Source organism: Nuphar pumila, chromosome 3 (genome assembly GCF_984573655.1).
Source record: "Nuphar pumila chromosome 3, dmNupPumi1.hap1.1, whole genome shotgun sequence".
Lineage (NCBI taxonomy): Eukaryota > Viridiplantae > Streptophyta > Magnoliopsida > Nymphaeales > Nymphaeaceae > Nuphar > Nuphar pumila.
This window is the reverse complement of record NC_143251.1, coordinates 30,249,861-30,277,736: the sequence shown is the minus strand read 5'-3', so window position 1 is coordinate 30,277,736 and position 27,876 is coordinate 30,249,861. Positions and strand designations below refer to the sequence as shown.

General features: G+C 38.8%; 1 protein-coding gene across 1 annotated transcript; it reads left to right on the top strand.

The window, feature by feature from the left end:
• Positions 1 to 576: 576 nt before the first annotated feature.
• LOC149842468 (P-loop containing nucleoside triphosphate hydrolases superfamily protein) lies at positions 577 to 27,876 on the top strand. Its single transcript, XM_090001448.1, has 3 exons — positions 577 to 1,802; positions 26,161 to 26,328; positions 27,320 to 27,876. Exons 1-3 carry the CDS (start codon positions 627 to 629, stop codon positions 27,695 to 27,697), a joined length of 1,722 nt encoding a protein of 573 aa, XP_089857574.1. The 5' UTR covers positions 577 to 626; the 3' UTR covers positions 27,698 to 27,876.

Sequence of the window (27,876 nt, the reverse complement as noted above, 5' to 3'; positions counted from 1 at the left end):
GGATGAAAAGCAATAGTATTAATATATTTTAACTTGAAGTGTTTCTTCTTTAAGTGAATCATTATGGTCTCAAACCATGCCTAGTCTTTAATATGCATGTCACCAGTACAATGCAATGGATAGCAGAATAAACCTACTGCCACCGCCCCAGACAAGCTACTATAAAGAAAACGGATGCTTACACATCAGTGACGAGGTGCTCATCAGACCAGCTGGGTTTGCTATGTTCAAAATGGCTAGTCATGTGTAAGCTACCATATTTATACAACAATTAAGAACGAGGGTTTCATAAATCATGTTTAATGGTAGAAAAAACAATAGGGTAATTTTCGTAAACTTAGAAGTCTAACCACGGTAAACTCACTTGGGTCAAAGGAAGCGGGTGTCTGAGAATTATTCTGCCAAAGGCTTCTATTTGCAAAATATGAGAACCTAGGCGTGAATCTGCAAATACGTCAAAAAAAGTCTAAAACGTTTCATGCTATGCCTCACGCCAGATCGAAAATCCAAACCCACAACACAACTCCGATCCATTCAAATTTGAAGCCCATCGAGCATGTTTTGAATCCCGCAGATCTCATCCTTGAGGTTTCATACCCTGAGATCCGAGGATCCCTAGTCACGGGATGCTGATCTTCACGCGGCGGCTTCTCCGTTACCGTGCCAACCTGAAGAACTCCCTCCTCCTCACCATCTCCCATCCGCGCTTCTGTCCTCTGCCGTCGGATCCTAGCGCCGACGCTCAAGATCCTCCCTCCGCCTCCTCGCGCCTCATCTCCCTCCTTGCTCCGCCCTCAAGCTTCTTTCGATGCTTCTCGGAGGGCGTCGTCCCCAAAACCCTAAATTTCAGGAGCCATGGCGACGTCGAGCCGGAGAACCCTATTCTCCATATCTGTCCTGGTTGCGGCGTCTACGTGCAGGATGAGAACCCTAAACTCCCCGGATTCTTCATTAAACCTTCGAAGAAGAAACCTAAATTCCGATTCCTCACCGATGACAAAGATGAAGATGGTGATCCCAGAGACCCTGGCCCCGATTTGGATTCGGCTGATGAGAAGCCGATGGTCTGCGCCCGTTGCCACTCGTTGCGCTACTACGGCAGGGTGAAGGATGAGAGCGCAGAGAATCTGCTGCCTGATTTCGATTTCGATTACTATCTGGGGCACCGGCTGTCGAGCTCACGGGGAAGCCGCTCAGTGGTGATGATGGTGGTGGACGCCTCAGATTTTGACGGGTCGTTTCCCCGGCGGGTTGCAAGCTTCGTGTCGAAGACGATTGAGGAGGACTCGGCAGCGTGGAAGAAGGGAAATCCTGGGAATGTACCTCGGGTTGTGCTCGTGGTGACGAAGATCGACCTCCTCCCATCAAGTATCTCACCGACAAGTCTGGAGCATTGGGTTCGGAAGCGGGCGAAGGAAGGGGGATCGAACAAATTGACGAGTGTTCACCTCGTGAGTGCGGTGCGCAATTGGGGATTGAAGAATCTGATTGAGGATATCAAGAAATTGGTTGGGATGAGGGGGAATGTCTGGGCAATCGGGGCACAGAATGTGGGGAAGTCGACGCTGATCAATGCGATAGGGAAGCACGTCGAGGGAAGGGTTATGCACCTGACGGAGGCGCCAGTGCCGGGGACTACTTTGGGGATCATTCGAGTAGAGGGCGTTCTTCCTGGCCAGGCGAAGCTGTTTGATACACCGGGCATATTGCACCCTCATCAGATCACAACTAGGTTGACTAGGGATGAACAAAAGTTGGTTCACATCAGTAGGGAGCTTAGGCCGAGGACTTATAGAGTGAAGGTTTGATGCTTAAAAAAGATATTCCTCTGTTCTCTTCAGAGATTTGAAATTACCATGTCAGTTAGTTTGAGTAGTTTTAGTTTTTTGTATTCGTAGCTAAGGTGCATTATAATATCGGATGCATTTCATTCATATTCTGGAGGATGTTGCTATTTTGGTGTCTCGTCGTCACTTTTGACTTCTATTTTCTAAAATAAACTCCCCTCCGGAAAAACATAATGTGGAGGATGTTGCACTCACACTGAGCTATGTTATTTAATTAATAAATTGATCTTGCATCTAACAATGTGAGAGGAGGTGAAAACTGAAAACAATGGATCGTGTAGACAAACGCACATGCAATTCAACCAATAAGTTTCCTTTGGAGTTAAATGAAATATTTGACAAATCGCTGTATTGAACTTATGAAGAAGTATTCATGACCTTTGGTTAGTTGTCTAGTACGAACTCATTAAGTTGATCTTGCCTCTGCCAATCTGAGAAGAGGCAAAAAACAATGTATGCTGTAGACTAATACACACACAATTCAACCACTGACATCTCTTTGGAATTCAGTGAACTATGTAACAAATTGATGTAATGAACAACATAACATAGAAATTAGAATTTCATGACCTTTGTCAGGTTAACTAATAAGAGCTATAGCACTTGAAGTTTCCTCATCATATATAGGAAAGAAACTTTTCTTACACTATATAGGTCTGCCAATGGATTGGACATGATCTTGATTCTACTTTGAGGTGTTGTATTGGGTCTACATCTATGTTCGACTGGGCCTGGCTCAGGCAGGACCAGATCTGGGTTTGTATAGCAAGGCCTGCTTGATTCTTTACTTTAATATTTCACATGTAAAAATTACAAATCTTTGTCAGATCTCAAGTGATAGGTCGGACTGGGATCTAGCTATGTAACATGGGTACTTCCAGAAGGGTGCCATACCCATGTCATGCCGTATCAACAATGGTACTAGTACTAGTACTTCATGAGTATAAGTCGGGCCGGTTTTGGATCTGAGTTAATTTAGACTTGACCCATTGCCTTTTATGTTAAATCATTTCATCTGATGATGTAAATGGGTCAGATTCAACTCAGATTTAAGTAATACCAAATCTTAGCTAGTCGAAGTGCAATTTGGAGTGATCTCTTGCCTTTTAGAAGGTAGGATTTGTAATCAGATGCCAATGAAGTAATACAAAGGGGCAATAAGCCAATAACACACACCACTAAGGGAAACACAAATGTAATAAGGCAAATAGGGTGTGAAAGTGAGAGAGAACACACATAAAAGAATATAATTTTATTAATGATAATGCTCAACACACCAAGCATGGATTACAATGGGTTTGAAATCCCATTTATATAGACACTAGGAGGCATGAACTAGCTGTTAGAAGTGTCTAACGACTAGTTCAACTAGCTGTTGGACTAGCCGCTAGCCACTCCTAACTGCTAGTTCAACAGCCATATTACAAAAAATAATAAAAAATACAATACAAAGAAATAAAACATATTTTTACATATTATATATTATATATAGATACTATACATATGGATATACATAAATAGCATATACATACTATGTAGTATATATTCATATATAACAATATTTATCACTCCCCCTCAAACTGACAATGAGAACATTGAAAGTTTGCTAAGAAGGAAAAAAAATCATGGTAAAGGTAGGGCTTTGGTGAAAAAAACCGTGATTTGATATTTTGACGACATATAACGCAAATCAATAGTTCATTTCAAGTGGTCTTCCTGAACGTAGTGACGATCCATTTCAACATGCTTAGTTCGTTTGTGGAAGGTATCATTGTTGGCAATATATATGGCATTCTTGTTATCACGAAACAACTTCGATGGTTTTGAAACATCAGCTCCCATATCTGGAAGAAGAGTCTGCAACCAAACGACCTCAGTTGTTGCTGTAACCATAGCCCTATATTCAGCTTCCATGGAGGATAATGATACCTTATGTTACTTTTTACATCCCGAATATATAAGAGAATTACCTAGGAACACACAAAAAACAGTGGCTGAATGTCGGTTATTGGAATTTCTTCCCTAATCCGAATCAATATAAGCGATAAGATTTAAAGATGAGGAGGATAAGAAAATCCCTTTAGAGATAGTATTCTTTATATATCTGACTATTCATAGTACCACACTCATGGGAACTGAAGTTGGCACATGCTGAAATTGACTTGTAGTATGCACAATGTCTGGTCGAGTAATAGATAAGTAGGTTAAGGAGCCAATAAGTTGTCGATATGTTGTTGGATCATCTAGTGGAATTCCATCTTTAGCTCTCATATTAGAATTAACTACTTCTGGTGTTTCAACATTTTTATCATTCGTAATTCTCGAGCGAGCAACAATATTAGTTGCGAACTTCATTTGAGATAAAATGTATCTTCTTGGCGAATAGACAATACCTAAAAAATATCTCAAAAAACCGAGGCCAGACATATCAAAAATTCCTTTAAGCTTAGGTTTAATTTGTTCAACCCTTTTCTTATCACTTCCTGCTAATCATATCATCTACATATAAGAGCAGTATAACAAAAGTGTAACCTGAAGATCTCACAAAAAGAGTAGTGTCTCTATAATATTATTTAAGGCCAAGATACAACATAGTTCTATTGAACCTATCATACCATGCCTTTAGGGCTTGTTTACGCCCATACATGGCCTTACACAAACTACCTTTCTCGATATGAAGACCAGGATGAGGATTCGTGTATACTTTATTCAAATCTTCATTTAGGAAGACATTTTTAACATTTAATTGCTATATAGGTCAGTTCCTAATGAATGCTACCGCAATGAGAGTCCTAACACTAGTCATACGAGCAACATGGGCAAAAGTTTTTTTATAGTCTAATACCATATTCTTGAGAATATCCTTTGAATCATCATTTTTGTTGGTGAAAACAAAACATTTACAACAAAAACTATTAACCTTTTATAATCGGGAGGAATTTTAAACAATTTTTCTTTAGGATAAATGTTTTCAAGAATTGTTGAAGGCATTCTATTAGTGAAGTAAACCGTCGTCAGAGTAGCTTCAACTAAAAATTTTTAGGAACATTTTTTGAAATAAGCAACATCCTTATAGTTTCAATAATATTTCAATGTTTTTTTTCAAATAAACCATTTTGTTGTGGAGTGTCTGCACATGATCTTTGATGTATGATTCCATGATGGTCAAGATAGTTTTTGAAATTATTTGCAAAAATTTTCCTCTGGAATCAGATCTAAAGATCTTATTATTTGCTTTGAATTGATTTTTAACATGTTTTATGATTTTTTTGAAAACAATCAAATACTTTGGATTTGTGTCTAAGAAAGTATATCCACGTGTGTCTACTATAATCATCCACAAATATAACATAATATGACACTCCTTCTTTAGACATTACCGGTGCCGGTCCCCACATATTCGAATGTATTAACTTAAATGATTCTTTAGAGATAAAATTGCTAGATTCAAAAGGTAGAGACAACAAAGAGCCAATAAGGGCTTAATACAAGGCAACAAACATAAAAATGGTCTTTTTTTGATAATATGCTTTAGCAAAAAGCATAAAATGATTGAGGACAAAGAGTCCCTATTTATACACAAAGAGCCAAAAGGCAAGAAGCCTTGGGAGCCCCCAAAGAGCTATGTCACCTGGGTACGGGTGCAGGTACGGGTACAGAGGATACAACACGGTAATTCCAAAAGCTGTGGATACGGGGACATGGCTAAATATATTCTGAAAAATATATATTATATATCTAAAATATACTGAAAATATATATTATATATCTAAAATATATATTATATATTGAAAATATAATACATAATATAGGACACAACAAATACCGTGTCCAAGTACCAGTATGTTGACTCCGGTATGACACCATCAGTTGCCCTCGTCTTCAAGTTTGCCTCCATGGGAGAATTTACTCGTTTTGCGTCATCTGTCAATCTTGCTTTCACCACCAAATCTGTAGCTTACTCATGTTGGGACAAGTACAATCTCCTTGAAGAGTACACTATCTCAAGCCCAATACTTCAACCACCCCAAATCTTTCATCTTGAACATATTGGCTAGCTTTTTCTTGGTCTCTTCAATCTTCTTTATGTCATTTCCAATGAGAATTATATCATCTACATAAAGAAGCAATATACATTTTCCAAAAGCCGAGGAAGACAAACAAATCCGGATCATAGTGACTCAGATTAAAACCATATGATCTCACTGATGAGTTAAACTTCTAAAACCAAGCTTGAGGTGCTTGTTTGAGACCATATAGAGTTTTGCAAAGCCTACATACTCTGCCTTCTGGATCCGGTTAACCTTGTGGTAATGCCGTGTACATTTCTTGTAAATCCCCATTCAAGAATGCATTCTTGACATCTACCTGCCAAAGATTTCACTGCTGCATGGCTGCTACTGCTAGCAACGTACGAATTGTGGTCATATGAGGCACATGAGCAAAAGTTATCTACAAAGTCAATACCAAAACGCCGACTGTATCCTTTAGCTACCAATATGGATTTATACTTGTCTACTAACCCACCAGCGTTTGTCTTTACCTTGTACATCCAATTGCTGCCAATAATAAATTTTTTTGGAAGTGGTTTTACTAGTTTCCATGCTTGCATTCTTTTAAGTGCATTCATTTCATCAACCATGACTCTTTGCTACTCCTTTCCTATTGTTTTTGCATAGGATTCAGGCTCAACATAAGAATGAATTTAAGGCTAAGAAAACATGATGATGAGGTGCAAAGGACTCATAGGACACAAAATGAGACGAAAATGCAGAGGGTCTAGAACTTGTACGTACCTAGTTAGAAGAAGTAGAAGATAACTCTAAGTTTTGTTGTTGTCCTAGATCAGTTGTCGGAAGAATGAGATCAAGATTGGCCTCTTCACTTTCTTGCTCTTCCACTTGATCTAAAAATGAAATTTTAATCACATTTTCACGTCTCCTTGAGTAGGTCTGACCAAACCTATCTCCTCTAGCTAGAACTTGCTCCCCTTGACTCTCCATCCTCTCTCTCTCACCTTTTCTTTCTTCGAAGGTAACCAAAATAGACAAGTCAACATCATTTTTTGTCTTTTCTCCATATTGACTAAAGTATAACACATTCTCTTGAAAAAAACGTTTGGATACCCACACTTTCTTTCCAACTGGATCATAGCACTTGTATCTTTTTTAACTCTCAGAAAAACCAAGAAAGCAACATTTGACAACTTTAGGAGATAACTTGTCTCAGTATCTATCAGCCAACAGAACAAAACATACACAACCAAACACCTTCAACATATCATAGTTTGAAACTTGTTCATATAGTTTCTGAAAGAAAGATATGCCTTTAAGTACTTAAGAAGGCATACAATTTATCTGATAAATGCTCAGTTGAACTACATCAGTCCAAAATCCTTTAGGTACCTTCTTCACCAAACAGAAGAGCTCTTATTGTTTTCAAAATGTCTGTTTTTCCTATCTGCTACAAGCCTACACCATTTTTCTCAGGAGTGTAAGGACATGTTTTTTGGTGAACCACACATTTCTCTTGTAGAAATCTTTCAAACACAACTAATATATTTGTTAATATATATACATGTATTGTAACCAAAATACCTGGGTATATCGGTCTTTTCACTATAATAGGCATCAGCCTATTAGGGACTGAAAACCTTTTTCACCTTTTTACTTTTTGTTTTTTATAATTTTTTGTTTTTTTACTGTTGGGCCAACTCCAATATAGCTGTTGGAGCTTTTTTGTTTTTTACTGTTGGGCCAACAGTCATAAATATTACCGTTGGGAGCCGCCCAAGAGCCATATTGGCTGCCCCCCTTAGCCTCTTGTATTATAAATAGGCCTCATGGTCTTTGTATTATTTCCTCTCCTTTTCAAGAGAGTTTTTTATGCAATATACTTTCTCATTTGACCCTTATGTGGGTGGTGTGATTATTCAATAAGTGTTCCCACTTGATTGAGGTTTGTGTTATTGCATATTCATCGGATTTGATCCACTTTATTACATAGTATCAGAGCTTGGGTGTTCCAAAAGCCGTTTTTAGAGAAGATCGTGACAATATCAAGAGGAGGATCGTGAGCTTGGTAAAATACAACAAATCACGAATTGTTGCATTGGGAAGCGAACCACTTCAGAAAAAGTCTTGTATTTTCTTCCTCGTTCTCTCTTTCTTTTTGTTTCTCTCTCTATCCACTTGTTGTAAATGGAGAATGAGAGGGAGGTAATAGTCCTCGTTCCCATACGCCTAAATGACACAAACTATGTGATGTGGGCATCCATAGTAAAACATAAAATATGAGAAAAAAGACTTTGGGGATTGGTTGACGACACCGAAAAAGAGCTTAAACTCATTCTTACAAAAATCGAGAATGAAAAAGAAGTTGCGCTTCAAGGAGAGGAAATGGCTAAAGCCGTTTTCGATTATGAGAAAAGATGAAAGGAATGGAGGATGGGCCATTCTAAACTTATTGGATGACTCATCAATAGTGTGGACATCCACAAGTGTTCTAGTTTGGCGAAGTTTGACTTCGCTAGCGATGCATGAAAATACCTTAAAGACATGTATAGTCTTAAGGATATCATATATATATATATATATATGCAACGTCCAAAACAATGTAAGGACCATGACTCAAGAAGATATGAGCATAAGGGAATACTACAATGCTCTCTTTCTCCTTTGGGATGAATTGACTCTTCTTGAACCAAAGTGACATTGCCCATAAGATATTGAATTCCGTGAAAATCAAATCAAAGCGGAACATTTCTATCAATTCATAAATGGGCTTAGGCCCGAATTTGAAGGAACTAAATTCGCTTTACTTCATAGAGGAGGGGTCCCTTCCATAATTGAAACTCTTGAAGAATTAACGATGAAAGAAAATAGATTGAAAAAGCCATCCACTTCTAAAGATGAAGAATCCATGCTTGCTATGTCAAAGCCTGAAAATCATAACAAGAGCTATAAACCACCTCATTTTTTAATAAATGAGAATGGTAGAAATCCCAACAACTATGAAAAGAGGGGTGATCATGATTTTAAAAGGGGTGGAAAAATTATTTGTTATCATTATTATGAATCGGGACACATCAAACCTTTTTGTCCCAAAAGAAAGAAGGAGGATCACAAAGAAGACAAAAGAGTGACTTCGGTTGAAAGGAGTGAAATTGATGACTCAAAATGTATCGGCTCACTCTCTTTAGCTCAACTAATGGAGCCACTACAACCTATGCTTAAAGCTCAAGCTACTTCTTATTCGGCAGTGGCCATATCTACAAGTGACAACCATGGTAAGACCTCTTGGATCCTTGACTCTGGTGCTTCATTTCATATGACCCCTAATGAGTCCATATTGATCGAATGCAAGTTTAATCTAAATGATTCTTGTATTTCAACTGTCAATGACACATCTTTGAAAATGAAAAGTTTTGGTATTTATCAAAAAACACCATACCAAACATTAGAGTAGTACCAAAATTAAATTTAAATCTTTTATCGGTTTCTCAAATTGCGGATTGTGGTTACAAAATAGTTTTTTCATCTAATGATTGTCTAATGCAGGATCTCCAGTCCGGGAAGCCGATTGGGCGATGCCATAGAAGAGGAGATCTCTATGTCATGGACAATCTTGAATTACCAAAAAAACTTTTTTGTAATTTTGTGGAAAAGAAAGATATAGAAATTTGGCACAAAAGACTAGGACACCCTAGTGTGACCAAATTACAATTGTTTCCATTTCTTTTAAATTGTAAAGAGAAAAATTTTGTATGTGAAGATTGCATTCTTGGCAAAATGAAGTCTTTACATTTTGGACCAAGACACCTTATAATTAAAAATCCATTTGAATTAGTGCATTCGGATGTACGGGGACCGACTTCGGTTGTGTCCAAAGGAGGTGTTTCCTATTATGTTGTGTGTAGACGATTATAGTAGACACTCGGATATTTTTTCTAAAACACAAATCGGAAGTATTTGATTGTTTTAAAATTTTTTATAGTTATATAAAGAAACAATTTAAAACTAATATTCAAATCTTTAGAACTGATTTCAAAGGAGAATTTGTGTCAAAAGAGTTTGAAAATTATCTTGACCTAAATGAGATTGTTTATAAAAAATCGTGTCCATACACTCCTCAACAAAATGGACTTGCCGAAAGGAAGCACAAACACATTATAAGACCACTAGAACACTTCTAATATCTAGAAATGTTCCAAAAGATTTTTGGGCCGAAGCCGCCCTTACGACGGTCTATTTGATAAATAGAATGCCTTCAAAAAATATTGAAAATGTCTCCCCTATTGAAAAACTTTGTAAAATGTATCCTGATTACAAAAGGTTGATGGTCTTCGGGTGCAAGTCTTTTGTTCTTACCAACAAGAATGATAAACTCTCTCATAAAGCAATTCCTTGTGTGTTTTTAGGCTATGTCGAAAACTAAAAAGGATATAGGTGTTATGACATTGAAAGAAACAAATTGTATGTTTTTCGAAATATTACATTCCTTGAAAATGAAAACGGTTTTAGCAAAGAAAAAATCCAAGAGAGTTGTGATTATTCATTTCTCTTTGACCTAGTCAATGATAAGTGTGAAAATATTCATGAAAGTGAAGATATGCATGAGGCAAATGAGAATGAATCTTGATGATATGGACCTATCTCACAATAATTTACAAACCTATGCTCGACGTACCGAAGGTCACCTACCATGTGCCCTAGAAAGATACTCTCAAAACCAAGAAAAAGATTCTTCTAGCCTTAGAAAATCTATAAGAATTTCAAAACCTCCTAGTAGATTTATATCATATGATTTCTTTGTTCTTTGAACCAAGGTATAGATCGTGTCTAATGGTCTTTCACTCGTATTTTGAACCTCAATCATACCATGAGGCTAAACATCATCAAGAATGTGTTAAGGCCATGAACGATGAATTAGAAGCATTAGAAAGAGCAAAAACTTGGAAAATCCAAACATTACCTAAAGAAAGAAAAACTATAGGATGCAGATGGGTATACAAGGTAAAAACCAAGTACAATGAAACATTAGAAAAATATAAAGCTAGGTTAGTGGCCAAAGGATACAATCAAGAATATGGGATAGACTATGATGAGACGTTTGCCCCAGTCGCTCGAATGACAACTGTTAGAAATGTTATTGCCATAGCATCGATTAGAAAATGTTCTATATTTCAAATGGATGTTAAAAATGCATTTTTAAATGGTAATCTGGATAAAGAGGTGTACATGGATCCTCCACCAGGCTTGATTTTAGAACATGAGAAAACTCTTCGGTTACGTAAGGCCTGAAAGAAATCATGGTTCCCTGTTTCATACACAAAAGCAGTCGAATGTGTGAGAGAGAGATGAGAAAGCTGCAGGATTTTCCCCAAAATGAATCACACGACTGTGGTATTAGGCTTCACGTTAAATACATGCTGTTACAATTACTAGGGTACGAAAATACCCATCATACAAGAAATGTAAATTACAAAATGCCATTAGTGACTTTAATGAACATGTGCTAATTAGAGTGCTAGTTGGATGAACTCAGATTGGGTTTGGATAAGATCCAAACCCAATCGTGTGTACACAATCCTTTTCATCCTCCCTCAAGTTGTACATGGTTTTGAACCATGAACAACTTGCCTTTCAACATCCAGAATCGGTCCTTGATAAGCCCTTTGGTAAACAAGTCAGCAACTTGATCAGTAGTCCGAACAAATTCTGGTTCAATTTCCTTCTCTTCGACTTTCTGTCTTACAAAATGTTGATCAATTTCAATATGCTTGGCACGACTGTGGTAGATAGGATTGAATGACATGTTGATGGCACTTTGATTGTCACATAGGAGAATACATTTAGATATTGATTCTCCTACTTCTGTCAACAAATGTCTAATCCATGTTACTTCAGCTGTAGCAGCTGCCATTGATCTGTATTCAGCTTCTGTGCTTGATCTGACAATAGCCCTTTGTTTTCTACTGCTCCAAGATACAAGATTTAGGCCAACGAAAATACAGTATCCTGACACTGACCTACGCTCATCTGGATTTCCTGCCCAGTCTGCATCGGTGTAAACAAGAAGTTCATGCATATTATGTTCATTCATAATCTTTCTGTACAAAAGACCATCTCCAATAGTTCCCTTCAAATATCGAAGAATGCGTTTAACAGCTTCCATATGTCCAATACGCGGTTCATGCATAAACTGAGACACTTGATTGACTGAATAGACAATATCAGGGCAAGTAAAAGTGAGATATTGAAGCATCCCCACTATCCTGCGATATCCTGTAGGATCCTCATACAAATCGCCATCTCTAGAACTGAGTTTCTGATGAAGTACACCGGGTGTGCTTAGAGGCTTGCAATCTTTTATACCTGCTTTGCTGAGAACATCAATGGTATACTTATGTTGGGTAAGTGTCATGCCTTCTATAGTTCTGTCAACTTCTACTCCAAGAAAATATCGCAGTTTACCAAGGTCTTTCATCTTGAACCTGTGGTTTAGGAGTTCTTTGACCTGCTCAATGTGTTCAGCAGAACTACCTGTAATGATTATGTCATCTACATATATCAATAATAAGGTAATTGTGTCGTTACATTTGAATATGAAAAGTGAATGATCAAGAAGCGAACGACTAAAACCATATTTCTCTATTTCAAGAGAAAAGCTGTCAAACCAAGATCGAGAGGCTTGCTTCAAACCATATATAGCCTCTTTAATCGACACACATATTCTCTGGAGTTCCCTTCTGCATACCCAGTGAGTTGTTCCATGTACACTTCTTCCTTTAGAGTTCCATGTAAAAATGCATTTTTTACATCCAGTTGACTGATAATCCACTGATGTTCAATAGCCAATGATAGTATGATTCGAATAGTACCCATTTTCACAACCGGACTGAAGGTCTCATCGTAATCTTGTCCTTGCTCCTCGGTGAATCCCTTGGCAACTAGCCTAGCCTTATATCGCTCAATAGTACCATCCGGCTTATACTTTATTTTGTACACCCACTTGGACCCAACTACATTTCGATCATGTGGTCTGGGAACAATCTCCCAAGTGCCACATTCATGAAGAGCCTCCATTTCTTCATTCATAGCTTCAATCCATCACTTAGAATTTGCTGCTTGATAGAAAGTCGTGGGCTGATCTTCCTTACCTAGAGAGGTTAAGAAGAGTTGAAAATCCATAGTGAAATTCTCATAACTTACCCATCTATCAATAGGATGTCGGGGTCGAGTGGATCTTCTGGGAGCAGAAGAAGAATTCATCTCTTGATTAGAATTAGGAAGAATCCCCTTCTCACGTCGAGAGTAAACAATGCCTTTATACCTTTCGGGAAGCAAGAGTGGATCAGAAATGACACTTTCCTGAGTCGTCTGTACATCATCAGACATGTTTCTCTCATCTCTTTTATTACATTCTGAAGGACAAACATCATTAACACTAGAGAAGAGGTCAGAGTTCAACCAGGGGTGATAAACTTCAATTTCAGGAAGGTTGTCAACCTTGTGATCAAAATTCAATTCATCAAATACAACATTCCTGGATATTTTGATACGCTTGCCCACGAGATCATAGCATCTGTACCCTTTATAATCATCAACATACCCCACGAATCTACACTTCAAGGCCTTATCCTGAAACTTATGCCGCATTGAACTGTCAACATGAACATAACATACACACCCGAATACTCGCAAATCATGATAATTTGGATGAACACCATGTAAGGAAAGGTAGGGTGATTTGTTTTCCAAGATATTCATGGGCAATCGATTTATGATATGAACGGCTGAATGAAAGGCCTCTGCCCAGAAGGTAACTGGAAGGTTACTATCATGCATCATGCTCATGGCATTCTCGACAATATGGCGATGCTTGCGTTCAGCAATCCCATTCTGTTGAGATGTATGAGGACAAGACACCTACCTACGTATTCCGTTTGTCTGGAGAAATTTAATAAAGTCATTTGAGGAGAATTCACCCCCTCCATCACATTGGAAACAAAGGATATTATCAGAGAATTGATTTTGAACAAAGGAATGAAAAGTTTGAAATAACTTGAATGTTTCAGACTTACATTTCATAAAGAAGATCCATGTATACCGAGAATAGCTATCAACAAAAATGAGGTAATACCTGATGCCAGACATGGAGGGAACTGGAGCCGGACCCCAAACATCAGAACAAATAATTTCAAAAGGCTTTGAAGCTCTTTTATTAATAGAATGAAATGGAAGGACATGACTCTTACATTGAAGACAACTAGAACATTTCTTATCATCAACATTTAAATTTAGACTTGACTTGGGAATAAGACTGCTAGAAACAAGCTTTTCAATAAAACGACTACTACAATGACCCAAACGACCATGCCAAAGATTTGGCTTATTACACTCAGAAAGGCTAAAAACATTTTTAGAAGAAGCTGAAGAAGTTGATGATGCGAGCTTCGAAGTGGAAGGATTCTCTTGAAACACGTACATATTCCCTTGTCGCTTTTCTTCAGCGAACGTTTCCCTCGTGTGGAGATCCTTGACACGAACAGAAAAAGGAGTAAACTCAACTAAGGCATTGATGTCATCAACAAGCTTAGAGACAGAAACAATATTTTTCTTGATATTCGGAGCATAAATGACATTTGAAAGAGCAAGGGAAGAAGTAGACATAGGTATGACAGAGTTTCCAATGTGGGAAATACAATGATGAGACCCATCTCCAGTAACTATACTATTTTTACCAGCATAGGGAACACAAGTTAGGAGCTTACCAACATCACCAGTGACATGAGTGGCTGCACCAGAATCAACATACCAAGTGCCCCGATCATTTTGCTTTAAGTTCAATTCAGCTAAAGCAAAGAGTAACAACTCTTTCACTTCATCACTGTTCTTCAATTTATCTGGCCCCTTGCTTGTCTCTGGCCGTTTACCTTTATTTTGAGGATTGAACCAACAATTTGCTTTGATATGCCCCCTTTTATTGCATAGAAAACAAGTCGGTATTGGTCTTTGCCTTTGCCCACTGGGATGAATATTAGGTGTAGGTAATATTCCACGACTTCCTTGTCCATTTCTTTATTGACTCCCTCTATCTCGAAAATCATATGTACCACGTCCTCGCCCATATGCAACTCCTGTGGCAAGAACAGTGTGTGCTCCTCCTTGAGAATAAGTATCTTCAGAAAATCCCTTTAGGGTCATCTCATACTGCAAAAGTTTGGCACGAAGATCTTCAAAAGCAGGTAACTCTGACAAACACAATAAGGAAGTAACCATCATATGATAATCTGATCCCAGCCCACTCAAAGTCTGTTGCACCATATCTTTGTCACTAATTGCACATCCCACGATGGCCAGCTGATCTGTAATGGTCTTTATTTTGTTCAAGTACTCCATGATGGTCATGGAGCCCTTTCTTAACATTTGAAATTCTTTCTTCAAAAATAATATTCTGGCCTGAGAAACTTGAGAATATGTCTGAACCAATCGATGCCATAATTGCATTGCAGAGCAGTCATCTGGAATTGCCACAAGCACTTCCTGTGATAATGTAGAAGTGATGTAGGCAACCAGCGCCTGATCTCGCTTCATCCAGGATACATATTCTGGATTTCTGACATAGGTAATAGAAGGATCTCCCTCACCATGCTTTGCTTCTTGTGATACAAACTCTGGAGGAACAAGAACAGAGTCATCCAGATGTCCAGAAAGGTCCTGACTTCTTATGAATGGAATGATTTGTCGCTTCCAAGTTAGAAAATTGGAATTGTTGAGTTTCTCAGACACGAGTTGAATTAGAAAGTTTGAGGAAAGACCAGACTGAGAGTGAGGAAATGAGTCCATATTCTATCGAAACCAAAAATATAAGAAGAGATAAGAATTAAGAAAATGACTTTACGACAAGGACCCAATTGCAGTTGAGATCTAATGAAAATCAGAACAGAAACTTAATATCAGAAATTCTGCTGCAAGCCTTTTTGAATGATAAAACTGAGGTAGAAAACCAGAAATATTTACCAAGAAACTATTCTGAATTAGAGTTTGATCAAAGATACACGTTACTTTAAAATTAACGTGTGTAATTTCAGAATATGAGGGAATATGGATTTATAACTCTGGGATAGAAACAGACAGTGTGAAACAAAGAAGAAGATAGAGAAAGATCAACTAATGTAATATTAGTTAATCAGGACAACAATATCTGAATTTGATATGCAGTCAACTTGTAAAAGAAAAAATATTTAACGTGACCCTATTCACGCAAAGATCAAATGATGTGAATCTGATCTTGCGTGAGTATTTGTGCTGTTAACATATAAGATCACGTGCAGTGACAAGTCAAAAGGGAGACAAAAATATGCCGGATGATTCAAAGGCAAATATGATGAAGTGAAATATGTAGGATAAAGTGATACAGAAATATGTAGAGAAAGAAACAGGTAGGCTAATGAAAGAAGGTTGTTCAGCAAACAGTGAAAACAGAAATATGCAGAGAAACAAGTAGGAGAGATGATTCAAAGGCAAGTGAGTGGGAAGAGACTTTACCGGATGAAGGAATAAGATCCTTAAGCTTGGATCTGTAGCTCTGATACCATGAAAGAAATCATGGTTCCCTGTTTCATATACAAGAGCAGTCGAATGGGAGAGAGAGAGAAGAGAAAGCTGCAGGATTTTCCCCAAAATGAATCACACGACTGTGGTATTAGGCTTCACGTTAAATACATGCTGTTACAATTACTAGGGTACGAAAATACCCATCATACAAGAAATGTAAATTACAAAATGCCATTAGTGACTTTAATGAACATGTGCTAATTAGAGTGCTAGTTGGATGAACTCAGATTGGGTTTGGATAAGATCCAAACCCAATCGTGTGTACACACTCCTTTTCAAGGCCTTATATGGCTTGAAACAAGCCCCCAAAGTTTGGTATGATAGGTTTAGTAATGTGATGACACAACTTCATTTTAAATCTTGCTTTATTGACACTGCATTGTTTGTTAAGTCTTCTAATGCAGTAATGATGATCCTACTTCTTTACGTAGATCATATGATAATCACATGAGATGATAAGCAGGGAGTTAACTATATCAAAGATGTGCTTAAAGCCAACTTTGATATGACAAATCTTGGTTTTTTATGATACTTTCTTGGAATAAAAGTTGCTTACTCACATCGTAGTTATTTTTTGTCACATACTAAATACGCAGCGAAGATCATTGAAAGATCAAGACTCTCAGATGAAAAATTGGTCGATACTCCGAAAGTCATAAATGCCAAAATGAAGAAAGATGATGGAGAATCCTTGCAAGATCCAACGCCCTACATACAAATGATTGAGGCTTTATTTTATCTTTCTATTACCCGTCCTGATATATCTCATGTTATTCATTTTGCTAGTCAATTTCAGCATGCTCCCACTACAGTGCATATGAGCGCTGTAATGAGAATTGTTAGCTATATTAAAAAATCTATTAATCTTGGCTTGTTTTTATCATCCTCCTTCTCACTAGAAGTCATTGCGTATTCTGATTCTGATTGGGGAGAGGATGTCAATGATAGACGCTCAACCACTGGTTTATGTGTATTTGTAGGTGACTCCCTAATTTCATGGCGATGCAAAAAGTAGCAGAAAGTGTCACTCTCCTCCACTGAAACTGAGTATCGTGCCATGACGACAACTACGTCTGAGTTAGTGTGGCTAAGACAACTTCTCAAAGACTTGGGGGTTCATATTGCAGAACCTTTAAGATTATGTTGTGACAACAAGAGCACTGTATACATTGCAAGCAATCATACATTTCATGAGAGGACGAAACACATTGAGATGGATTGCCACTATGTTCGTGAAGAATTCCTGAGAAAAATCATCACATTGCCCTATGTTCCGTCTGAATATCAATTAGCAGATTTCTTCACCAAAACGCTTTCGTCTCCAAGATTTCACTTCTTACTTGACAAACTCCCGATTGTTCCACCATGAGTTTGAGAGGGAGTGTTGTATATATATATATATATATATATATATATATATATATATATATATACATGTATTGTAATCGAAATACCCAGCACGGGTATGTCGGTCTTTTCACTGTAATAGGCGTCAACCCATTAGGGGCTGACAACCTTTTTAACCTTTTTACTTTTTGTTTTTTTATAATTTTTTATTTTTTACTGTTGGGCCAACTCCAATATAGCTGTTGGAGCTGCTCCCAACAGTCATAAATATGGTCATTGGGAGCATCCCAACAATCATATTGGCTGCCCCCCTTAGCCTCTTGTATTATAAATAGGCCTCATGGCCTTTGTATTATTTCACCTCTTTTTCAAGAGAGTTTTCTATGCAATATACTTTCTCATTTGACCCTTGTGTGGGTGGTGTGATTATTCAATCAAGTGTTCCCACTTGATTGAGGTGTGTGTTCTTGCATATTCATCGGATTCGTTCCACTTCATTACAGTATTCACCATTAGAATTAGTACGCAGAGTTTTAACCTTAGCTGCAAATTGATTTTCAATCATGGTACAAAAGTTTTTTAATTTTTTTAAAAAGATCACTTCTATTTTTCATAAAGTATATCCAAGTAAACTTGTACAATCATCTATGAAAGTCACAAAATAAGATAATCCTCCTTTTAATATAACATGAGGACCCCATGTATCGGAATATATCAAATCAAAACGACTCTCTGATTCCTTATCACTAGACTTGAATGACAGAGTATGACTCTTGGCCAATCTACAACTCACACAATGTTTAATATGATTTGACACAACTAGTTTAGATTTTTTAAATCTTTATTAAGATACTAAACTTTGCAACCTAGAGTTGGAAATATGCCCCCGTCTCTGGTGCCATAAAACAGACTCATCCAAAACTGAAGCTCTGTATCCAGTTCTAACTTTTTGCTGCTCTCTCATATCAATCCAGTCCAGGTAGTACAAATCTCATAGTTAATCCCAATACTTCTTCCCTGACAACTGATCCTGCACAACACAACCAACAGAAGAGAAAATAACATTACAATTTAGTTTGGTAATTTGACGCATAGAGATAAGATTCATGGCAAGGGATGAAGCATCATAAAATTGAGAAAGATTAAATTTACTATCAGAAAAAGAGTCATAATTAATTGAGCCTAGTTTGGAAATAGATATAGAAGAACCATCTGCAATGCGAAAAATGCTACTACAGGGATGACAAAAATGACCTAAATAGAGTTGATTTGAGCTTTCAAAAACCGAAACTGAGCTAGGTTCAATGCTTTCCTTAAATCTGGATTGAAACTTTCAAGAAATCCAAAAAATCTTGGAAAAATTACAAAAAATCCAAAACAAAACCAAATCCAATGGAGTTTGATTTGTAGAACTCCTAAAATCAAACCCTAGAAAGTGGAAAAACCAAACTAACCAAAACTGGTCTGAACAGACCAGTTGTTCCTCCAAGGATGACGCCAGTTGACGTCAGACTGTACCAACCTCTCCTCCTTCCCGATTCAATGCATCCTCTCCCCTGCGCATTATAGCTCTGATACCATGTTAATAATTAAAGGAAATAAAAGCAAGAGGGTTTAGGGTTAGAGGAGACTCAACAAAAGAGAGAGAACAAGTTCAACTGTTCAATATCGTGAAAGAGGAACATTACACATTAAAAAGGGTTGACCCCCTTGAGTACATAAAAAAGAAAAGGCTGAAAAGACTAGCATACCCCTTTCTTAATAGGATATGTACATAATAGTCAAATAAGGTTATTTTACACTATTGTGGCCTATATTATATTACATAGACTTTCAATAGCTCTATCTACTGCAAAGGTAAAATATAGAGCTATAGCTCAAGCTACCGCACAAATCATATGGATTAGATGACTTTTGAAAGAACTTGGAGTTACACTGACCAAAACATCTCTGTATTGTAACAATATGAGTGCTATTCTTATTACTAAGAATCCAAAATTTCATGAAAGAGCACAACATATCGAGATTGACTGTCATTTCACCATGAGGGTTTATGAGGATGGAGTCATAGCCTTAGAGCATGTTGGCATGAAGGAGCAAGTTACAAATATGTTCGCCAAGAATTTGGCTCCGTTACACTTTCAATCATTCTTCTCCAAACCTATGTCACATGGGTGCGGGTGCGGGTGCGACACGGGTGCGGCGCAATTCCAAAAAATTTGGACACGGGGACTCGGCTATATATATATATTAAAAAATATATATTATAAATATATATATTTTAAATATTATAATTATATATATATAACAATAAATTAACACATAAAGATTGTAAATTTTAAAGCAAAAAAAAAGCAATTCTTAACAACACAAACTTACCAAAATATAACACATAAAGAAGCTTGTGAGTGTGATAAACAACAAAACTTATCATAAATCTGCCTCATCGTCTGAATTAGAAGGAAGAACAGGATCGATGTAGTCCATGTTGAGAGTATGTAAATTATGTTCTCCCTCCAAGTCAAAATCTTCTGGATTTACATCCCAATTCTTGGATGGTCCACAACTGCATCAAAAAATCACTATATTAGTATCTAACTTAAAACTTTGAATACAAATATGAAATATTTAAATGCAAACTTTGAATACAAAGAAAAAAAAGTACCTATACTCTTCTTTGGTGCGGCGAGAAATTAATCGTAGATTTGAGTGAACATATACAAAATCCTCTGCTCTTTTACTAGTGAGTTTGTTTCTTTTAATGTTGTGAATTTGAGCATATGTACTCCAATTTCTTTCACAACAAGATGATGTAGCAGGTTGAGATAACAACTTCATTGCAAGACGTTGCAGATTTGGTGTCTCTGATCCATATGTTGCCCACCAATTAAGAGGATCTTCCTCGTCCCTTGCCGCAAGTGCTGCTAAAAAATCAAATCTTCCAGTAGAAAACTTGCCAAACTCACTATTTACAACCTTAAACATGTGAGGATCATTAAAAACTCTTCCCAAATATATCATTCTATTTCTTGATATCTCAGGATCTTCATTTGGAGAAACACGACCAACATCTGTTGTCAACCATTTTTTTGCATAGTATTTTGGATTGAGAGAGTGTGCCATGCAATGCAAAGGTGTATTGCTTTTATCCCATCTTCTCACTAAAACTGAATGTACATGATTGTAAAATTCTGAATCATCAAGTGCAATATCTTTCTTCTCATGTTTAAAAATGATACTTTGAACTTTTTCAATCATATTGTCCCACATTTCATAAATTCTATGAAGCATGGGTACATCTCTGTAAACTTCTCTCAGCATTTCCCAAATAGGCTTTGTAAATTCAACAAAATATGTAATTTTATCCCACCAAAAATCATCACAGATGCATTTTTTGATAGCTTGAGCCTTGACATCATCTTCAGTACGGTAAAAATCCCAATCTTGATGAGCCACCATCATCATCAATGCATTCTTGAGTTGCTTAATTCTTTTTATCATAACAATTAGAGAAGCAAAACGAGTTTCAGCAACTTTCAGTAACTTGAGATCAGAATGCCTATTAAATATAGAAAGGGCATGATGATGGTTTACAACAAAATTTCTAACATTTCGAACATCATGCTCTATTTCCTCAATCCATAAGCACATTTCATGTGCATGTGCATCATCTTTTGATGGATTGCATATACTCTTAAGTGCCAAATTTAAACTGTGTGCTGCACAAGGAGTCCAAAAAATATGTGAATATGTATCTTCACTTGCCAAATTCATTCCTGCACGACTGCAAACTGGAGCATTGTTAGTAATGATTTGCACCACACTTTCTTCACCCACTTCTTTTATCACTTCAACAAATAATCTCTTTAAATATTCAGCATCTTTATACTCTCCAGATGCATCAACAGTCTTCAAAAAGATTGGCCCATTTAGTGAGTAAGCAATGAAGTTTATCAGTGGTCGCCTTTGTATATCAGTCCACCCATCAGAAACAATCGACACTCCATGTCGTTTCCATGCAAATTTTTGGGTCTCTAGCAAGTCTTCAATTCTATTTTTTTCCTCTGCAAGAATGACTGTTCTTAGTTTTTCTGAACTAGGAGGCACATAACCACTCAAATTGCAATTAGCCAAAGATGTAATCATATCTTTCCAGTATGGACTTCTAGCTACATTAAAAGGAATTGAGCTTGAGTAAAAGAATCGACCAATCTTTTTATCAATTTCTGCTCTTGCCATGTTTTTGAATGACGCTTGTATTGTTTTATTGTTTTCCATCTTTCTTTTCTTTAAAAGCTCTTCTTGTGTATCACTAGCGGTAGGAAAAGACAAATTAATCGAATCGCTTTTCATCTCTGCAATTTTCTTCTTTTCAGCTTCCTCTTGTTCTTTTTTTAATTGCTTTAACATGTCTTTGTCAACCCCAGAACATGCCCTAATTCCTTGACCACGAATATGCAAAAGATGTGCTTTCACACGCTTATAAGAACCTGTGAAAACAGTCTTACATAGATTACAATGAAACTGCACATTCCCACCACCACCACTACTAGCTTTTATCCCTTTTGTCACAAGCCTCCAAAGTGGTTGAGAAACATCTAATTCAGGGTTAGAACTTGAACCAAATGTATTGACACTACCGCTAGAACTCGCCATTATATCTGAAAAGTGAAAACTGAAAAGAAAATAATTAAATAAGTAAATAAAATAAAGTTAATAAAACAGGGAATATTGGAGGGGCCGAGCCCCTCCCCTGCGAGCAGAGGGTGCAGGAAGGGGGGCCGAGCCCCTCTTCTGCGTGCAAAGGGTGCAGGGAGGGGGGCCGAGCCCCTCTTCTGCGTGCAAAGGGTGCAGGGAGGGGGGCCGAGCCCCTCTTCTGCGTGCAAAGGGTGCAGGGAGGTCCTCTGCGAGCAGAGGGTGCAGGGAGGGGGGCCGAGCCCCTCCTCTGCGAGCAGAGGGTGCAGGGAGGGGGGCCGAGCCCCTCCTCTGCGAGCAGAGGGTGCAGGGAGGGGGGCCGAGCCCCTCCCCTGCGAACCGAGGGTGCAGGGAGGGGGGCCGAGCCCCTCCTCTGCGAGCAGAGGGTGCAGGGAGGGGCCGAGCCCCTCCCCTGCGAGCAGAGGGTGCAGGAAGGGGGGGCGAGCCCCTCTTCTGCGTGCAAAGGGTGCAGGGAGGGGGGCCGAGCCCCTCTTCTGCGTGCAAAGGGTGCAGGGAGGGGGGCCGAGCCCCTCCTCTGCCAGCAGAGGGTGCAGGGAGGGGCCGAGCCCCTCCCCTGCGAGCAGAGGGTGCAGGGAGGGGCCGAGCCCCTCCCCTGCGAGCAGAGGGTGCAGGGAGGGGGGCCGAGCCCCTCCCCTGCGAGCAGAGGGTGCAGGGAGGGGCCGAGCCCCTCCCCTGCGAGCAGAGGGTGCAGGGAGGGGGGCCGAGCCCCTCCTCTGCGAGCAGAGGGTGCAGGGAGGGAGGCTACGAGCAGGGTCGACATACCTGACGGAGGGGGAGACGGTGGCTGCCTGTCGCCGGAGTTCGGATCGCCGGCATGGTTGCAGGAGAAAGCTGCAGGGGCTGAGGGTGAGAGGCAAAATCGAGAGGGTAAGCCCCTCTCCCTGTCGATAAACCCCTTTTAGGGTTCGGCTGCCAAAAAAAAATTGGATCTGGGTCGGGTTTGGACCCGACCCGACCCGGATCCAAAACAAAATTTAAAACTCGAACTGGACAATTTTGGACTCGGTCAAAGTTGACCGAGTCCAAAATGTGGTCGGACTCGGCCCGGACTCGTTGACCGAGTCCGACTCGGAGTTGACCGAGTCCGGGCCGAGTCCAAAGCCGCACCCGAGTCCGCACCCGAGTCCGTGCGTGTCGACGCGGGTGCGGCAACCCTTTAGCCGAGTCCGTGTGACATAGCTCCAAACTTGGGATGATTCCTTTAGCATCATCTCAAGTTTGAGGGGGAGTGTTGTATCATGTGTATTACTAGTCTTTGGTGCTATCCACTCAAGTGTACGTAATTTTATTTAAGAGGGGTATCCATGTAATTTGTCAAGATGTTAGAGTCCAGTGATTTTGTCTTTTAGTGTAACCAAGGGGGGTTTTGGTTTTTCTTTCTAATGAAGCTTCAAGTATTTCTCTCTTGAGTTTTTTCTTGCTTTTGATACAGTTTTCTTAGAGCTTGAAATGAAATATTTTGTGGTGAATATGATATTGCATATTTTGTTCTTAAAGGAAAACCATTTTCTTTAGATTATTTATATATATTTTTAAGTAAACTTTCGTTTATTATGTAGCGATGTATTGAGAATAGGAGAATTCTGGCCATCAACTAGCTCAAAGGGAAATGGAAATAAAGAATAAAAGTTGAAAGAACACGAACATACTGCTCATTAGCTATGTCACAAAGATATGGCATGCATGCACGGGATTAAAAAGATGGGTACATGCATACATCTATACGCGTGTGGCATAGCTAATGACCAGTATATTCATGTTCATTATATATATATGGGATATGGGTAAATATTGGCTACTAATGAAGGTACCAAACTAATGAGCTAGATATCATAGGTACAAGTTGTATCAACTCAATCTAACCACGTAGATGTGTTCAGTATGGTTTGTTTGCTAAGGATCAAGCCTTGGATTGTGCTTTTCTAATATAAAAATATGAGCTTTTGAGTTGTAAAATTTTGGCACGTTGTGGGCTGTTGACTTTTGCACTCCTTAAAAAACCTAATTACTCGTATTAATCACATGATTCAAAACAAGTTTCCTACTAAACAAACCGTGTAGATCACATCCATAACATTTGATCTACAAAAAACTGAAAACTTTTGAAGAAAAAAGTGAGTTTTACTCATTAGTTCTGTACCTTCATTAGCAGCCAATATTAACCCATATATAGTGAGTGGTAGTTGTGCAACCCTTAGGTGCGCAGCTACCTACGTGATGCTGCTGAGCATCCACCATGGGCGTGATGGACGCTCAGCATTTTTTCTGAGAAAAAAATGCTGAAACAACTTCAAAAATGCTGAAAAATGTCTTTAGCGGCACTTTCTAAACACCGCTAAAGTTTTTTGAAAAAAAGACGGGTGCATCGTTTATAGGCTTTAGCGGCGGTTTTGAGCGCCAAAAAACTCGCTTTTCAGTGTTGTTTTCCACTTTTCTTGCGCTAGCCATACATCACGCCCTGTGCTGGACAGCCAGCATGAACCCGTATACCACTTTCTCTCTCTCTCTCTCTCTCTCTCTCTCTCTCTATATATATATATATATATATATATATATATATATATATATATATATATAGCGAGAGAGAGAGTATCATCAAACACTCAAAGTGTTTGATAATACATCAGATGCGTTTCGGCTGCTGATCCTGCAAGATCAGTTGCGGAAACATCAAATTTTTTAAAAGACTTTTTAGCGGCATTTTTGGACCACCGCTAAAGGCAGTTTTCCCACCCAGACCTTTAGCGTCGGTCCTGACCGCCTGCAAAGGTCAAAACTTAAAAAACGAAGACATGGATGTGCTTATCGCATCCGACAATACGCTGCTCTCCCCTCCCCCCTCTCTCTCTCTATATATAGAGAGAGTATCATCAAACACTCAAAGTGTTTGATGATATCAAATTGCTTTTCGGCTACTGATCGCACAAGATCAGTGGCGGAAACATCATTTTCTGCCCAGACCTTTAATGGCAGTCGTGGCCGCTGCTAAAGGTCAAAACAGTGAAAAAAAAGAAACGAACGCTTGCATGCCCAGCACGTCCTATGATACAGCCATCTCTCTCTCTCTCTATATATATACATATGAGAAAATAATGGTGGTTATATATCATGATATCATACGGTGGTATTCACTCTTGTTGTGGATTTAACTTGTAGCCACCAAATGTTATATTTAACTGTATAAATGTGTTTAGCATTGTTTATTTACTATAATTACAAATTACCAGTATGGGTATGACATAGATACGAGGTTCTTGTAGAAGTACCCATGATACATAGGTCATTAGTGTGCATGGGACTGACTCTTATCTTGATGCACAAAAAGTCTTGCTTAAAATGTCCTATTTTGCAGCTTGATACACGTTATTCATGCTTAGATGCACTGTGGAGGTTCAAACTCGCTACATTTATTTTCCCCGTGTAAGAATTGGACTAGAATAAATAATTGCATGTTTAGCATGGAATGATGTTGGCTTGCAATAACTGCTCTGTTTTTGTCTTACATAAGCAAACTATCTCTTCAGAATCATACCTATATCCAGAGATTTTTCTGACATTCATCTCTACAAGGATCATGTTTAAATTGATTGTATTTTAATATGATGAATACATTACATGCCTTTCTGCAGGTTGGCTATTCAGTTCATATTGGTGGTTTAATGAGGCTTGATGTGGAAGAGGCATCAGTAGATACCATTTATCTTACAGTCTGGGCATCACCTTATATACCTCTTCACATGGGCCGGATTGAGCACGCAAACACAATGGTGGAAGCCCATTTTGGGCGGCAGTTGCAGGTAGCACTAATCCATGCAGACTTTGTATCCAAACATTTTATATTGCTTCCTCTTGGTATACCCTTATTCTATCTATTGAAAAGAAACCATAGGGCTCGTTTGGCTGACAACCAAAATGCCCTTTTGGAAACTAATTTTTGTCAAAACATCATTTTGAAGATGTTGGGTTGACAGAGTTTTCAAAATGGCATTTTTGAACCCAAAATAGCTTTTTGGAAAAACAGACCAAAACCTGTTTTTTCATGACCACATTTTGGAAATGAAGCTTGATTGTTGGGCCATTCCCTCCCCCTTCTCTTTCCACCATAGGCGCATAAGCCCGCCAGTAGTTTTTCACCATCCTCTGTTCTCTCGATTTCATTTATAACCCATAGCTTGAGACCTCAACAAGGAACTCATCTTTTAGAACTTTCTGGCGAGATTGTTTGTTGTAAGTGGGGAAGAACCACCACTACTCCTCTGCCTCTATGCTGCCTTCCGCCTCTTCCTCCTCTCCCTCCACCACCAATGCAGAGATCCTTCGGCCAGCAACCATCTCTACCAGTGTCATCCTGTAGCTGTAGATGCCCACCTTCATGGTGGTTGTCATGCTGGAAACCACTTTGGTGTGAGGTACCCTCTTGCCCTCATGGTCGTGAGCACGATCAGCTGAGCTTGGGCCACCAACTTCGGTAGCATGAAATCCTAGAGTTTTGCCATGATATGCCCATCAAGAGTTTTCTGGCTTCACGTTGATGCTCTCACAGCATCCTTCATGGAGGGGCAATGGTTCTTCCCCTGCAAGGTGCTGAAGACCACTTGGGGGCTTTGGGTGGGTGTACACGTCGGTGGTAATGCATGCCACAGATAGCACCGAAACAGCATTGTATACAAAAAGATAGTTTAAAAGCATTTTATCGGTGAATCTATTTTCAAAATGAATTTATTACAATGAGTTTGTTAAAAAATGTCATCCAAACAGGCCCTTAATCCTTGATTATTGTTGTTGCAGCCACCAATTGGTGAAACTCGAGTTGAAGAGCTTGGAAGTTGGATTAGACGGCAGTATAAAGTTTCTGGGGCCAGTTGGGATATGAGTTCCATGGATGTAGCTGCTGCTGGACTTGGTTGGTTTGCTGTCGGATTGAATGGAGAGGCTGTTCTTGGTGTGTGGACTTATGATGGAGTTGATGTCACACTGCGGAGTGCATTAATCCCTCATAGAGCAAAAATATTTGAAACTGTTGGATTCACAGTCTCAAAGATTGTGTCAAGAGCTGACAAAGCCATGAACAAGAGTTGTCAAGTTGAAAAGGTGAAGGAGCCTAGCGGCAAAAGAGTTAACCTTGAACCCATGCCTTTTGCCGGTGCAGATGCTGGAGCCTGTTGATACGGTTTCCACCGTAGTGGCTGCCTAGCTGATTTCTCCATTGGCAAAAATGGGCTTACAGTGTGCCCCAATCATCTATTCCTTAACATTGTAAAGGCTGTTGAAGAAAGCGAATGGCTTGTGTAACAGATGTTAACTGGGAATTGTTCAAGTATCATGATACCATGCTGACTGAGCTT

What these genes read in the sequence shown, in the direction of transcription:
- LOC149842468 (XM_090001448.1), top strand. Translation starts at nt 627, where the DNA reads ATGCTGATCTTCACGCGGCGGCTTCTCCGTTACCGTGCCAACCTGAAG. An exon ending in CGAGGACTTATAGAGTGAAG is followed by an intron (nt 1,803 to 26,160) that starts GTTTGATGCTTA and finishes GCCTTTCTGCAG; the next exon opens with GTTGGCTATTCAGTTCATAT. An exon ending in ATTTTGGGCGGCAGTTGCAG is followed by an intron (nt 26,329 to 27,319) that starts GTAGCACTAATC and finishes TTGTTGTTGCAG; the next exon opens with CCACCAATTGGTGAAACTCG.